The 17,229-nt window shown below is 44.6% G+C and overlaps 1 protein-coding gene across 1 annotated transcript in view; it reads left to right on the plus strand.

Moving 5' to 3' along the window:
- The window catches only part of zbtb16b (zinc finger and BTB domain containing 16b), a 108,074-nt gene extending 99,280 nt beyond the window's left edge, over positions 1 to 8,794 (plus strand). Inside the window, exons 6-7 of the mRNA XM_036536247.1 lie at positions 3,879 to 4,046; positions 6,477 to 8,794. Of these exons, the coding sequence (XP_036392140.1) occupies positions 3,879 to 4,046; positions 6,477 to 6,706 (398 nt within the window). The 3' untranslated portion in view covers positions 6,707 to 8,794. The remainder of the gene's footprint in view (positions 1 to 3,878; positions 4,047 to 6,476) is intronic.
- Positions 8,795 to 17,229: the final 8,435 nt, after the last annotated feature.

Raw genomic sequence — 17,229 nt, forward strand, 5'->3', positions numbered from 1 at the left:
GCAGAAGGTGCTTCTTTGTCACACAGGGGTGTTCCCCCTGCTGTGCTGTACCTCAGGGGGCGCAACCCTGTTTCTGTACACACGAGCCGGTTACCCGCGTGTCACGACCCTGTTTCTGTACACACGAGCCGGTTACCCGCGTGTCGTGACCCTGTTTCTGTACACACGAGCCGGTTACCCGCGTGTCACGACCCTGTTTCTGTACACACGAGCCGGTTACCCGCGTGTCGTGACCCTGTTTCTGTACACACGAGCCGGTTACCCGCGTGTCACGACCCTGTTTCTGTACACACGAGCCGGTTACCCGCGTGTCGTGACCCTGTTTCTGTACACACGAGCCGGTTACCCGCGTGTCACGACCCTGTTTCTGTACACACGAGCCGGTTACCCGCGTGTCACGACCCTGTTTCTGTACACACGAGCCGGTTACCCGCGTGTCGTGACCCTGTTTCTGTACACACGAGCCGGTTACCCGCGTGTCGTGACCCTGTTTGTGTACACACGAGTCGGTTACCCGCGTGTCGTGACCCTGTTTGTGTACACACGAGCCGGTTACCCGCGTGTCTGTGTGGTCTGCTCCCCCCTCAGCGTTCCGAGATGTGACATCAGAGGAGAGCGGGGTCAGGTGATGGCACAGGTCAGACCGCGGCGGGTTGCGTCTGCCGGTCACTCAGCAGGTGCTGGGCAGTGCAGAGCAGATTATATGTCTGTGTAGACAAACTTAGCTGACTTCACATCACAATCACAATCACATCCACTGTCCCCAGCATTCAGTAAATGCATGTTGTTAACTGTGACTTACAAATTGATGCAAGTTTTCCTTTTTTAGTACAAACACAGTCACTCATATGCTGATATGAACCTGTTGATCTGTGTCTTATGTAGAAAATGTTGATTGAATCCATGCATATTGTGTTGTAAATAAAGGAGTTGATTGGGGCTTGGGTTGTGTTAGCATATCTGTTTCAGATCACTTTTCATGGGTCAATTGCAAAATTAGCCTCTCAGTCTCATCAGTAATATTTTCTGTTAGACCTTCTGATAACTGCATAAACAGATTCTGATACTGAAACGTTGCATTCAGTATTTCTGATATTTGTGTGGAAAAGACATGCGAGAGCCACATCTTTAAAACAGAATGATAGCCTTGAACAGGAACACCAGATAGCATCACTTCCTCTTTGTACAGTCAGAGCTGTTAATCCCTATAAAACTCAGAAAACACAGAAATACAGCCCATATTAATCCCATTTCCTGCGTGTGCCTCGATGATTGGGATAGGCTGTTGAATAGAAAATACAGTGTTCAGTGTCAGTCTGTCTCGCAGTCATACATACAGATAAGATTGTTTTTTTATATGAGGACAGAACGTAATATCTTGCTAAGCGAGCTGTAGCTGCTGTTTTCAGCCAGGCGAGGCACTGAGACACACCCCTCAGGTGGTCCCGTCTCTCCGCTCCAGAGGAGTGGAGTGAGCACCTGCGCGCATTAGCGGCTGCTAATTATGGCAGCGGGCCGGCACGGCGGTCTGCCCTGGCGGCTGACACCTCATTAGCATGCGGCTGCCGTCCCCCCGGCTGCAGCGCCCAAGCATCGTGTTCACAGCTGTGTTTGAGAGCACAGCCCTTCAGCCAACCGCCGCAGGTGACCGCCGCGTCAGAACCCCCCCCCCTCCCGCAGGTGACCGCCGCATCAGAACCTCCCCCGCAGGTGACAGTCGTGTCAGAACCTCGCTCCCCCCCCCCCCACAGGTGACTGCCGCGTCAGAATCCCTCCCCCCCGGCAGCAGGTACGCCATGCTGGTCTGGGGCAGCTGGATGCTGGCCAGGGAAACCCAGGACACCCACAGTGTCCCCCTGGCTCGGTGACATTATTACCCACGATGCTCAGCAGAGGCTGAGGCTGGGGGGAGAGGGTGTCACACCTCTGATCCAGCATTCGGTCTTTATAGCACTGATGCAGCATGGTGTCGAAGATAAAGCCTCCCCCCCCCCCCCCCCCCCCAACAACAAGGAGAAATGATCTAACTTAGATCTTAGACATTGTATCTGCGCACATAAACACCCAGATCAATTCATATGCAGTATACAAGCATCTCTGCTGAATGCAGTTTAGTATTCACTCATTAGAGTTCTCTCAGTGCATTCCATTAATATTCAGAACATCAGATTCTTGTTGCAAAGCGCACAAATTGGTCTGTACCGCTGAACATCAGTTCTTTCTTTCAAACAGCGGTAGGCTGGCTGGCACCAGATATTCACTCCATTCTTGTACGGATTGTTGCTCCGCTGAGCCGTGGGTAACCATTCCCTGACAGCATGTGTCTTTCAGATGCTGCTTTTTGTTTACAGGAACCTGCTGTGTTTCTGACCTGCATCTAGGAGTGAACTATCCCCAGACCCACCCTGTGAATCTGCTGAATGTCAGATACATGACTTACATGTAATGCACAGTGTACACTAAACTAGAGTAGGTCTGAAGCCACTGTGTCTGAGCCAGGCATTTTCCTCCTGTTCAGGTTTACCTGAGAGGAGCTGGTAGCCGCTCCGGTGGGGCTGTGCTGAGGTACAGCTGCATCCGGAACCGTGCAAATGGACCTTATATGCACCCTGAACGGCGTCTGGGGGCAGCTGGGGTTTATGGGATTATTATTCCTCCGGGGTGCGGGAAGGCGCACTCTGTGATGGATTGAGGTTCCTGCAGCCCTTGCAGAGACAGAGAGGGCAGAGCGTGTAACAGCAGGAGCTGCTGATGGCTCTCCGCAGTCTGTCACATTTTACGGGTTCCATCTCTTCGTTTGTGCCCCCCCCCCCCCCCCTCGAAAAACACCATCCCTTCCAGCAAAGGAACCCAGTCACTGGCCGTCAGCAGCCGAGCGGCCATTTAAATGTGAATAACATTTAGGCGCATCTCCAAAACGCGCCTGGGGAGAGCGACATTGTCTCTTTACGGCAGCGGGGCGGGGGAGGGGGGGGGGGCGGCAGGCCGAGCATGACAGTACATAACGAGAAATGCAATTTATTCGGCGGCACGGAAGGCGCTCGGACGGCGGGATAATGAAACGCGCAGGTCAGCGCTGATGGCTTAAACCGTCAGCGGCGCAGCGAGGCGCATTAAGCGACCGGCGCATTACACGCCTGGGAACATCTCTCTGCCGCGTCGGGGGGAGCAGCCAGAAAAAAGCGCGGAGGAGAATGATGTATGGGTGGCTGCTAGTCAGACAACGGAAAGCAATTAGCAAGCGGCTCTCGAGAGAGGCCCCCACAGATCATAATATCGCAGATTATTGGCATTTGAATATCCAGCGTTTGCTTGTCTGCTGCGGCCGGCTGGTCCGTCTCGGCCTGTCTGGCTGTTCATGTTGTTTAGCCTCAGGACACAAATAAATTTCCGAAATAAAAAGAGAAGCGGCTCTTGGTTTTGCATCACATCTGCCGGTAATTGGTGACTGTGCCGTTCCTGTGGGTTGCTCTGCTGTAATGCTGTGTGTGCGGCTAGCAGTGATCCTGCTCTTTCTGCTGTTGTGGGAAGGAACTGCAACCCTTGTGTATTTGTTTGTTTCTTTTCCACATCAAGGTTTTATTTTCCTGTGGAGAGCTCTGATTTATTTCCTGTTTGACGAACAGTGCGACTGTTGACTCGGGCGTTAGTAACAGGTGGTCGCTTGTTTGGGGTCGCCTCTGTCGTGGGAAAGGCGTGGCCCATCGTCATGTTCCCTGGTGGTTTTTGTTTCTCATGCTCACGCTGTACATGGGAAGGTTCGCGTTCTGTCTCAGGTGGGCAGGGCTGATGTGCGTAGGGAACAGTGTGTACACCCCGAGCCGAGGGTGGGCTGTGAGGATGACCTTTGACCCGTGACGGTGTGTGGCGTTTCCCAGGTGACCACCCGTTCGAGTGCGAGTTCTGCGGGAGCTGCTTCCGGGATGAGAGCACGCTGAAGGGGCACAAGCGCATCCACACCGGAGAGAAGCCGTACGAGTGCAACGGCTGCGGAAAGAAGTTCAGCCTCAAGCACCAGCTGGAGACCCACTACCGCGTGCACACAGGTCAGTGCGCACCGCCGCTAACAGAGCGTATGCTATCACAGGGTACGCTAACACCGCCGCTAACAGAGTGTATGCTATCACAGGGTACGCTAACACCGCCGCTAACAGAGCGTATGCTATCACAGGGTATGCTAACATCGCTGCCAACAGAGCATAATATGCTGCACACAGGTCAGCGCGTGCTACTTCCAACATAAGCGTAAGGTAACATACTGTCACCCGCGTCAGCACATGTCACTGCTAACGTTGCATATGTACAAGCAGAATCCACATTACTCTGTACATTAACAAGTTGCACAGTGTAACCAGATAGTAGAACATGATTGAACAAGTTTTCTTCAGATATCAAACCCCTAGTTTTGCCAATATTCACGATACGCCCTGGGTTTGAGTGCCATATCACTTTTATAAAACGGATCCCGTCTCCTGCCCTCTCTCCTGCTCTCTGCTGCCCCCCTGCCCTTCTCCTGCCCCTCTCCCACCTCCCTCTTTCCCCTCATCCGCTCCTCTTGCCCTCCTCTCACCCCTTCTCACCCCTCTCCCATTCAATAAAGCAGCCGTTAAGCCGTGCTATCACGGAATGCAGTCAGATAATTGCGGGCTCTCTGTTGTCAGGCTTTGTCTGTGAGCCGAGCCGGGTGTTAGATAAGGAGAGCAGTGACGAGCTCCCGGCCAAAGGCCGCTGCCTGCCGCGGGAACCGGCTGATGACTCATCGGCACGAGCGGGCCGCTGTCGATGGCGGATCAATGTTTGCATTGCGTTTGCAATTCATTATCACCCTGTCTCAGCGAGTACTGCAGTACTGCAGTGAGAACACTCCGATTAGTATATTGCGCAGTATATTGCCCTCATGACGGCGTGCTAATTGCCCCCTCAGCGGCGACCCCCAAAAGCTGCTGTTTTCATTAGGGCCATAGACGCTCTCATCTCCCCGTCCTCCTGTAGCAATACTCTGCCCCCCCCCCCCCCCCCCCCCCCCCCACGTGAGGCTGTGGGAAACGTCTCCATCAAACCCCAGACAACACCTGTCTATAGAACACCTGTTCTCATCACCAGAGAGAGAGAGAGAGAGAGAGAGAGAGAGAGAGAGAGAGAGAAAGAGAGAGAGATGAAATGTGACACTTGTTTGACAGTTTGTGAATGTAATACACAAGGACTGTAACTGAGAAAGATGCACACCCTCACTGCACTAGACAAACACTTAAAAGCCACAAAAGTGTATTTTTCATTCCATGAAAACACTCAAGGACACATCATGCATTTATATTGAGTATTATAATTCCCACAACATTCAGACAGTAAATGTATGAGTGCTCCCGTGCTTCTCCAGGTACAACAGTCCTCAGACATTAGCAATGCTGCTTGACTGTTAGAAATGCTAAATAAAGGGGTCAGTAAGTTTTTTTCTAAAGAAAAGAAGGGTTGACTCTCTATGGAAATAAACATCCACTCAGAACTGGTGTTTAGCTGTATGCTTTCATTCTGGGAAGCTGTGAAGAACTCTTGAAGTTTGATCGTGATGCTTCCATCTTGATGGTTCATGATTCTGAAAGGCTTCCTGGTGAAGCTGAGCAGACAGAGGGGGTAGGGAAGAGAGGTCTTCAGTAAAGCCAGTCAATGAATGCTCTGATACACTGCACAGAATCAATACACAACAATAACAGTGTCTACATCGTAAAAGTAAAGTAGTTAAGGCAATAACACAAAGGATTATTATGTATATTTAAGTAATCCTGGGCCAGAATTGTGGACTACTGTTTGATGCTAACACCAACCCATTATTTGCGAGTCCACAAATATTTTGATGTTTACATGATTTTAAAATGAGGACTCATGTTAAAGTTTCCTTTACTGTGCATTTTGATTTGAACTGCTACCTCAAACCACACTACGAATCTGACTGACTTTCTGGATTATCGCTTTATCATTGTGTTATGAATGGTTAAATTGTGTGCTGTAAGAGATTTTGACCTGTGCAGGTAAAACCACACAGGTGCCCTGGCTAGGGCAATTAGAAAAACAAAATCCTTGGTAATATTTAGAGCATAAAAGTAAAGTAGGAAGGCAAATACACAAGGATTTATTATATATATTTAAAACCATTCAGGTACTCTGGCTCGGGAGTTTTAAGGAATTAACAAACAACAGTACTGATAACCAGCATTGACATATTTTTAATATTAATCATTTGAAATCCTTTGTATCAATTTAAGTTTTGCAGTAAAGTCCCACTTTAACATATAAATCCAGGTTCTCAGAGCCTGCAGAGGTGAACTGTAGTTTTTTGCAGTGTCTGTGATGTACAGTCGTCTGCCTCAGCCTCACCTGTGTGGCCTCACCTGTGTGGCCTCACCTGTGTGGCCTCACCTGTGTGGCCTCACCTGTGTAGCCTCACCTGTGTGGCCTCACTGTGTCCTTGTTCCCTGTAGGTGAGAAGCCGTTCGAATGCAAGCTGTGCCACCAGAGGTCGCGGGACTACTCGGCCATGATCAAACACCTGCGCACCCACAACGGAGCCTCCCCCTACCAGTGCACCATCTGCCTGGAGTACTGCCCCAGCCTGTCCGCCATGCAGAAGCACATGAAAGGCCACAAGCCAGAGGACATCCCACCCGACTGGAGGATAGAGAAGACCTACCTGTACCTCTGCTACGTCTGAGCAGGGCCCAGACTGCCCGGGGGACAGAACCTGGAGGAAGCCCACGGTAACGCCGAAAACTCAACCCGGATGAGAGTCAGCGGGACACTTTGTTTTTTTTTTTTCCTTTCTTTGAGGTCCCTGAGGGGGCAGGGAAAATGGGACAGGAGTGGCATTGAAGGGGAGGTGACAGATGAGACCTACAGAACAGTTTCTGTAAATGTATGTCTTCATATATGTACAGTATATACACATAACCACATTCTCACACGTCCTTTAAAAAAAGGGGGTTAATTTGTGTCTTTGGCGTAATCTTATTTTGATTTTTTTTTGTGTGTGTGTGTGCGTGCGTGTGTGTGCGTGTATCTTTTTTATTGTGAGGTCACAATAGATCCATCCGCTAAGGTTCCGGCAGGTGTCGGGACAGCTGCTCTTCCTGATTTCCATGTGACATCTGTTGGCTGTGCTTTTTGCGGTGGCGTGGCAGACCCCCTGGGGTCTGGCTTTGCAGGAACGTGTCCCCCGATCACAGCCGAGCCCGCTGCTTGCTGAGTGTGACAGGCTGTGTGAGCATTGCTGTGCTTTTTGGGGGGACAGTTTTGGGTCCCCTCTATCTCTGCAGAGGTAGAGCGTTCTCCAGTGGCCTGTCATCTGATTGTAAGGTTTCAGATACAAGAGGTCAGGTCTGCTGGCTTCAGTGTCTGTTATCTCTGAGAGTTCAACAGAGCTTGTGTGTTAACCTGCCCTCTTCCATTTTAAGAAAATGCTCCCGGTAACTGCTCCTGCCATGGGAATATAGAGCACTTAGACCTCTAGATGTGGTACATTCTCAGATGAGAATTATGATCAAAATTAGGCTTGGTACCAGGACTGTTTACCTGTCCAGGGGAGCTGTATGCAGTAGAAAAAACGTGTAATTTGACCTATAACCCCAAAGGTAAAGACTGGTCTCTCTGAGTCAAGTAGGACGGAGTGTTTAAATAAACCCTGCGTTTCATTTCTGAAGTCTCATCACACCTGCTCATGATGGCACACATCGGTTTCCACTGTAAGGGCTTATTAGAGCAACAGAGTCATTTTCAGCAGGTAAACTGCGAGAGTTCAGATGAGTCCAGGAGGCTGTTGTTGTCTCTGTCTTCTTTGTTATCATTGGTGATGACGCCTTTGCACTGTGCAAAGCACACTCTGGTGAAAGAGTGTGTTCGTGTGATCTCTGTCTCTGCCTGAAACTCACAGTGCTCCTGTGTAGCAGCATCCAGTGATGTTTTTTTCTTTTTTTTTTTTGCATTAATTTCTCAAAAAACATTATGCAAACCTGCCTGATTTGACATTTGCTTTTCACAAATCATTAAAATCCTGATCAGCTCAAAGGGTGGTGGCCTCTTTCATAGCAGCAAACACACTAATAATTAAAACCGCTAGGCTAAAAACAGGTTGCCACGTTAGCTTCGGTCTCTGAGCCAGTGCAGAATGGCACTTTGAGAATGAAGTACCGCCACATATCTCGATGGTCAGTGTGAGGATGTGTTTTTAATGGACAGTGACGAGAGGTTTCGCCAGCCCAACCCCTGACGACAGCACAGGCTCTTTCTACAGCGCGTTATGTAATTGTCTCCTTTGCTTTGTCTGCGTTTCGTATCTTCGGCTTGGTGTATTTCTGCACGTTGTACTTGAATTACCTCGTTCTGTCTCGTGACCTCCTGTGCTGATGTTCGTATGTGCGCTGTGGCATGCCTGCAGACAGTGTGGCCAGAGATCGGTTTGAAAAGAGACACGCACTCGGGGCTCGAGGAGACGTCGAAACATGCTGCAGTGAGATTACAGTGATGGCACAGCGAGGGTCTGTCAGTCCCACAGTGGGCGGAGCCACCATGTGCTGTCAGTCACTGACTCACCTGGACCAGTCAGAATGAGCTTGTTCTCCATAGTAAAGCAGCATGATTAGTTCAAAGTAATGAGTGATTGACAGCTCGTGATGGCTCCTCCCATTCTGAGGTTTAGGGAGCCGCATTGCCATCACGAGAAAAATTGCATTTTTTTCACAGATGTTAAGCATTCTCATTACCAAAACTGGTATTTTTAACCCTACCATTTCAAGCTGGGGTTGTTTTTAGTCGTTGTTATAAAAGCTACCTCTAAGTTGTTTTTTCGTTTGTTTCTTTCTTTATTTTGTTTCGTTCATGTTCTCAGAAGCACATTTCTGCTGTATTTGTGTTTTGCTTCTTGACATCATTGCAATTTCATCTCATGCTTTATCTGCAATTGTTTTATATTTGTCAGGAATATTTGTGTAAAGGTTAGTGGCAGTGATTGACAGGATTTTTAGGGGAATTTTAAAGCTCGATCATGCTTCCTCTGCCTGTCCCCTTCCTGCCTCAAACCTGAGGGTTGGGATAGAGAGTCAGAAGCCTTAAGAGTGAGGGAGATCAGACATGGAGGCTGTCCATGGGCTAGACAGAGCGTAGCTCCTTAAAGAGGTTTTAAAAGTGTGAAACTTGAAAAATATGTGAATAGAATAGTTGTTTTGTAATAATGTGAAAAGTGGGTTCAGAGATATGGAACCACTAAGGGCAGGTCATATATGCAGTGGTGCAGTGTCCGCTGGCCAATGGGAACTGCAAGTGGTAATCGAAGTAATCGGAAAAAAAGAAAAGGAAAATGTTACTGCTGGCTGCTCATGTTTCCCTATTCCTGAACAAGAGCCAACAGAGGCAGTTTGATATTGAAAACAAAATTGTGATATTTTTGTATTGCAGTAAGTGTCAGTTCCTTCCCAATTGTTAAGGTTTAAGCAGGGCAAACATATATTTCTTTTTTTTGCATTTTTATTGCCCTGTGCCTCTTTTGTAATGTTGGACATAAATGTGCGTAAAAAATTGTACTAAGTGTTGCTTTCTGGATGTCAATTCATTGTTGGTGAAGACTAAATCTTTCTGCCACTAATCCACATGTTGCAAAATGTCTAGTGCATTGGAGTAACAGTGGTATCAATGATCAGTTATATTGCAAACACCTTTAAGATTTTTTTTACTTGAAATTCCTAAAAAAAAGAATAAGGGATTGCAGGATAGACATTTTGGTAGCTGGGAAGCCCTTTTGTTGTCTTATCTCTTTATGACATCATAATGTTATCACTGTGAACTGAGGGTTTGCCTCTTCAGATGTTTCTCAAATGCAAAGCGGCAGGAGTGAGAGGGGAAGGCATCCTTCACAGTGCTGCCGGTCTGAGCCAGAGAGGCTCTGAAAGACTGCATCGCACTGAAGATAGAGGTAGAGCAGGACCGTCAGCAAGCTGTCTCAGAGGTCATTCAGAGCGTTCACCTGGATTACTTAACTTTGTGTGTGTGTGTGTGTGTGTGTGTGTGTGTGTGTGTGTGTGTGTGTGTGCTTGCATACGTGTGTGTGTGTGCGTGTGTGTGTGTGTTTGTGTGTGTGTGTGTGTGTGTGTGTGTGTGTGTGTGTGTGTGCGCGCATGCTTGTGTGTGTGTGTTTGTGAGAGAGAGAGAGAGAGAGAGAGAGAGAGAGATAAGAGAGTAAGAGATATATCCTGACAAATGCACTACAGCACATACAGTTGATACTAAATAGCATTCAACACCTTTATGACTGTGTTTTAAAAGAAGACAAAGGCAGTGATCTAGTTCTTCCCACAATGGTACTCCGGAATTGACTCTAGCTGTTTCTGTATTATCTTTGTGCCTATGGAAATGTTCAACAAAATGTCCATTTAATATCTGCTTAGTTGCTGTATTTTCAGAAGATGATAAATGGTGTTGCCTGTCTGCTAGGGATGCCATGATGTCTCAACACAATGGGTTTTTTGTGACTTCGTAAAGTCATATGGGGGGGGGGGGGGGGGGGGGGTGTGACAGATTGTTTTAAGGGACAAAACGTGACATTTAAAATCCTTTGGGATGAAAAAAAAAAACTTATTTTCTTGTCTGTTTTTGGAAAAGTGTGTATATAATCACTGTAATTAGTGGACTGCATTGTTTTGACATAAAATAGCAAAGTAAACAATGTCACTTTTGCTGATGCACCAAAAGAAAAGATCAGCTAGATCAGCTAGATTAGCCAGGTATTGATACACATGTGTAGGGGAAGTGAGATAAATGCTATGAAGTTTTTTGCATTATTAATAAATGCAAGTAAGATAAGTAAGGGAGACGCCTAAAACTGCGGCATAAATAACATTGGAGATCTGAAGAATAAGAATAAGCAGTCTAAGAAAGATTGAAAGAACGGCAAAATTGTGATTGTTTTTCTCTGAGGGCCTGAGAAGACAGAAAGGCCAGCCCTGTATATGGCTTTCACAGCCTTATGTTCATATGACAGGGCTTCTCTTTACTTTAATAATTATTAACCTGAGGAACGGGCTTTGCAGACACAACAGACGCAATGAACATTATATAGGTTTGGGGTTTTTTTTTTTTATTTAGCAATATGGCTCCCCTGACCAGCGATAGTACCCAGGTGTAGCAAGTGAAATTTTTAAAAGCAAAATGGAAAAAGAAAAGTTCCATTGGGTGGATCATGGCATCCCTGCGGCCGGATGTCACTGTGCTGCTGTGTGGTGTCCACAACACATAGCCATTTCATTCAGTGTTGTCATGCATGTGCCATCACAGTCTAGGCTAATCTGTTCAGATAACAAAGCACCAAGACGTTGTCTTTTTTCTCATGTTAGCACTGAGGACCAATCGCCCTATCGGACCAAGTGTAATGGAGCTTTTTATATGTAACAAAGCTTTCTCTTCCTTTTATTTTTGGCTTGTCTGTGATTTTTATTCTTGTGACAGCACAAGTGCCAGTCAGATCGCTCTGTAAAAGAAAATGTTTTTATTATTATTTGAATTGATGTTATAGTTACGTCTACCTCAGCACCTGTTCTTAGCATATTATTAGAAGGTGCCCAATTATAATTTTTTCTTCTTTTCGTCCTTTTTTTTTTATAAACTTAATTTGCATTAGAGCTTTGCAAGGTGCTTTGTCCTTTCCTGCACACAGACTGTATGGTGTTTTGGAAGCACTGCTTTACTATGTTGGTGTCACCGACGCGTTAGCTTCATGGTTTTCGTTTCCCTTTCACTGTAGGTTCAGACACATCTCTTTGTAACTTTTCAGTGTTCTCTGGAGTGTGGAAAAAATAAAAAAAAAATAATAAAAGAGATTTTAATGCTGCAGGTTTTCTTCTCCATGTTGTCGCCAAGTGAAGTTTGTGCCTTCAATAGCAAAAGAGAGTATTTTTTACATCTTACTAACGGTAGATTGTTTTGTAGTGGACATTTTTTTGTATTTTTATTTATAAGTCTCATAAGAAAATAACAATGTTCAGTTGTATACCTAAAATCTGCAGTTAGAAGAAAATAAAACCTGGACTGAAGTTACTGCTCTCCGCTCTGTTTTCTTTTGCATGTGCACGATCAAGGTGAGCATTTGCGTTTCAGGTGTTAAAATGCACTCTGACAATTATGACACATCCCATGACTGTGTCTGTAGCTTATCATTAATCTCTGTGCAGTTGAAAGGGGCAATGCTTTGTAGTACCATAAGTGTAACCACCTATCTTAAGATCAAAGAACAGGTAAAGGAACAGCCAGTATGTTTCAAATGTGCTGTTTATCGGTCATTCTTCAGAATACAGTAGACAGGTAATCGCCTGAAACATGTTGATAAAAAAAAACGGTAGTAACAGCCTTGAATGTTTTGTGAATGTTGTGGAGCTGACTAATGAAACTGCTCCGTCCACCCTGTGAGTTCTCAAACTGAGCACTTTCTTTTCTGTTGTCGCTTATCTGGTTCACATTTTCGCCTTTTTTCTTTTTTTCCACTTTAATGGTACACCTTTTAAAAACCCCTCTCCTCATTAGAAACCCTAATGGGGCTGTTTGGATTTATTTATGTAATAGTGTTACACATTAGAGAAGCACCACTTTACAGTAGACCAGTGCTAAATCAGGCTGCTTGGATATGCAGAAGAATCTCAAAGCCTGGACTGAAGTGTGCCTAAAGTTTACAGGTTCCATATTTCCCGTTCCGTGATGAAACACACTCAAAAGAATTCATCACACTAATATCCTATTAGTTTTTTCAAAATATATGTAGTACTTCTACAATTTTAAAAATACTTTTACTCACATTTTAATAATGGTGTACAGTAAGATACCTATATTTCTATATTCCAATATATCTATTTATTTATGTACTTATTTACAAACCATCAGGCAATCTTTCCTATAAACTGAAAATATTCCTCAGTTCATAATTACAGGGAATTACTAAGGATTAGATTGAAAATTGGAATTTTATGTGCAGATTAGAATGTAAATCCTCTATTTTAAATTATAATTTATGATTGATTTTACTACACATGTGCGTGTGTGAGTGAGACAGACAGAAAGATATTCCAGACAGTCTTGCTTCCATCTGAGAAAAAAAGACAGCACTCTATACTACTACAGTACTGTGCTGTCAGTTACCGCCACCTGCTGTTCAGACGGGAGGTGAGCCTTTATAGAAACAGGAGACCAAGGTCAGAGAAAAAGTCCAAATGCACATTAAAACAGTTCCAAACACTTCCAAAATCAACATTTCATCTATAAACATTTCAACTATAAAGAAACCAATAGACTTTCATACTCCACATGATAAAATCCCTGCATGTGGCTTCAGGGATACAGGGATATTATATGTCTGCAGGGAGTGAAGGCCTTGCCTCATGAGTGCCTTTCAGAACTACAATTGGTTGTGTCCCTCATCACCTCACTCACTCACTCCCCTGACAGGCTGACTGACTGAGTGACTCCTCCCCAGAGTAATGGCAGTGTATCTTTTCACCACTAGATGGCGATATAGGCCATCTAGTAGAGGCCAGTTCTTGGTATACCTTCCAAGCATTCTTACCCCAGTTCAGCATGTAACTAGATCCCTGAACTGGCTTACCTTGGAGTAATTTGATACCACTAGAATATGAAATTGTTGTCATATTCAAGATTCGTTTTGACAATTAAGTTGCATTGCAACCACATGACTCCCTGCCTATGGGTGAGAGGAGGTGTGCCAATGGCATTTGAGTGTGTACCTCTGTGCTCTTTGACCCAGATATGATCTAATGGACAGGAAAGAGCACAGACTGTGGCACCATGAATAGGAATTTGGTTCTGTCCAAATGGAAAAACCGTGCCTGGGAAAGAGCTTTCAGTGTGCTTGTGACTGCAGGCATTCTGAGGTTATTTACCGGGAACAACCAAATGAAATGGCACATTTGCCTGGAACTGTTAATGAGAGATGGAAAAATTATAATTAAGAATATTTTAGGATATGCAGGATATGAGTTTGACAAGGTCCTCATAATTAGGTAAGTATCTAATTATTCAGGTAGAGAAACATTTTTACCCAAAATTATTTGTGATAATTTATTTCTTAATATTTTCAGGTCACAGACCATTAGCAGCATACTGAAGAACTGGTCTCTGTAAGTGTGTACGCCCCCTGGTGGACACATGTAAGAGCAGCTACCAGCAGCTTTATTGATGAGATGAAAACCATTTCTCTCAGTCATGTAGCCTGTTGCTTGTGCACTGCTGGTGATTAAAATTTCTTTTTAGCTCATATTTTAGTGCATTTAGTGCTAATTTATTACCATTTCACATTTAGCAAGATGTGACATTGTAAGATTATACTGTATGTATTTTTATAGACATGAAAATTGTATGTCTGACTGTCTGACTTTATGACAGCAGTAGATGTAGATTCATTTGTGAAAACTTATGAGAATATTCCTTACAATTTGTCATACATCATTATTGGCTCCACAAGCAAATTTTATCCCAGATATGTCAAAAAAATAACATGACTGCAGAGAGGTAGAAAATTCTTTTTCATTTAAAAGTATGTTACCTGCACTTCACAATGCTGAAAAGAACAACAATTAAGCTCACATCAACTATTGATTCTGACTGTATTTTACAGACTTAAGCCCAGTGTCTGCCCTCCCTAAGGATGGACTTTCCTTTCACACAAATAGATGGTCCTTTCTGTGTGTGTGTGCGTGTGTGTGTGTGTGTGTGTGTGTGTGTGTGTGTGTGTGTGTGTGTGTGTGTGTGTGTGTGTGTGTGCATGCGTGTGTGCATGCGTGTGTGTGTGAGAGCATTGGAAGGGGGTGGGGTTGGATTATGGATCGCACTGGGATCAATGGCCTCATTTGCTGTCTAACTGATTTTTTTCCCTTAATTATGTACGGTGTCAGTGTCATTCATTCAGCCATTGGACACCCACTGCATGCATTTTCAACAGGGCTAAAATCTTTACAGCCTAAACGTTAGTGTCAATCAAGGGGCCTGACCAATCAGGGTAGTGATAAATAGGACCGCCTATTGAGCTGTTTATTGGCAGGGAAAACAAACTGTGGAGAGCTACTGCAGCTAGCTCACCAAGCACAAGCTTCCTCTCGATAAGTCTTCACTTTGCTTCATTTCGGTGGTGTGCAGGTAAGTCACAGGAACACGTGTATTACCTATGCCTCAAGTTGGGCTTGATGAAACCAATGCAGCCTGAAAAAAAAAAACATACATCACATATGCTCGGAGCCAGCCCTGATGGAACTAATGCACTGTGGGGAAAAAAACATGCACTGCTTCTGAAAGGGAGTTCAACCCCAACGATTTTCAAACTTTCATGCTTTTGTAGCATCATGACAGGGCTGTACAGGGCTTCCCAGTTAGCAAAAATCTAAATCCTACAGCCCACACAGGGCTAGCATGTGCGCGGTCTCTGTCATTAGATGACTATGGCAGTGAGTCTTTAGCCGTAGGATGTAGCTGGCTTCATCCTGCAGTGTGCCGTGGTTTCCTGTTATCCTACATTTATTATGACTGATTTAACAACAAAGATCCAACTGAAAGGTAGGGATTAACACAGGACAATCTTGTGTTTATTGCACACTGTGTATAAAAATTAATACCCACCTCATATCCTAGCAGAAATAGACCTTTATGGTGTTTTAACTCTTGATCAGTGTAATCCCCAGTGCCGCAGACTCAGAGGCTGAGGGGGTGATGTGGTCTGCAGCCCCACTCCCAGGGCCACAGTGTCTGCAGGAGTTGTCAGCCACTTAAACACCTGATGGAACTAATCTTTGTCCTGATTTAATCAATTTGGCCTCCCTTCCCAGCTCTTACCGCTGGTGGTTTAAGGAGACCTGGGGACGCTGCTGGTCTAAACGTATGCCCGGCTAAAGCTGAGTGCCCCTGGCTTATTAGACACAAAACCTCCTGACTTTGGGGACATTAAAACCCCTGTCTTACAGGACACTACAACTCCTGTCTTAGGGAACACTAAAACTCCCATCACTAGCTAATTTGTTTTATTTTATTTTATTTTATTTTATTTATTTAACTAACATGTTAAATAATCTCTCTAGGTAGCAAACATGATGGCTTGACATGCCTGTATATTGCATAAATAATTGATGTTTAATATGATTGAATGAATGAATGAACGAATGAGTAATAACAGAATTTATAATTATCAAGGAGTGGTAGTGATTTGAATTTACTACACAGGAGGAAATGATTGCAGTAGCGTAAATTACCTTGTAGTTTAATTTCTTACTCTTAATTTATAAGGGATCAATTAGGGAATATTACACACCGGGAAAAAAGCCTTTAATTTGTAACTTGTTAGTCACTTTGATTTTTACACCACTTAGCCTGACAGGAAAATCTTTCTTCTTTCTAATGTAATATGATTTGTAGTATTGTAAGGGAAATAATAAAATGGAAAGGCATCATTACACAAATCTATATAAAGTATGGACTTGTATTTCTAAGTGGTAAATGTCATTTTGTTACCAGTCATAACCCAGTAAAGAGGCACTAGAAAGACACAGTGAGTGACACAGTGATAATGTAAAGTGAGATTTTACTTCAGTGAGACAGTAAAAATGTCACACAACCTGACAGTTCTGGACCATAAACAGCAAAGCTATTTTTGAATCACTATGGTAACAAAGTTGTTCAGGTGGTTTAAGGACAAAGCTCATTGATTGGCTCCTCAGATGACAAAATACCCCAGACACTCCGAATCGTTACACACAGTCTGGGTGAAAACAGGACATGAATCACTCCCCAGTATGGGGGCTGATCGCAGCCCTAACAGAGGCACATCACAAAACAGCACATGACAGCTGATGGCAGAAAAGAAATGTATTGTGGGATGCTTAAACATATTAAAATGCTCCCACGTCCATCACTAATGTGTGGATTTTTCAGCCTATAGTATTACCTGAAAGATAACCCTGTGATAATGTGCATCATTTACACTGAACTCAGACGTCCAGCTTTGTAACAGCTGGTTTGGTAATAGGCACTTGGATGTTCTGTTAAATGCGTCCATACCGGGCTTTTTAGAGTACATTCCAGAAAATGCAGTGATGTTTGTGACTTGTTGAACTGGAAACAGGTCTCTTGGGCTGAATGTAAGCTTTTTTGAAGCAAATAATGATTTTCAGGACAGTACTACAAAAAATTAGGCTCTGCCAGAAT

The sequence above is a fragment of the Megalops cyprinoides genome, chromosome 9, assembly GCF_013368585.1.
Source record: "Megalops cyprinoides isolate fMegCyp1 chromosome 9, fMegCyp1.pri, whole genome shotgun sequence".
NCBI classification, from domain to species: Eukaryota; Metazoa; Chordata; class Actinopteri; order Elopiformes; family Megalopidae; genus Megalops; species Megalops cyprinoides.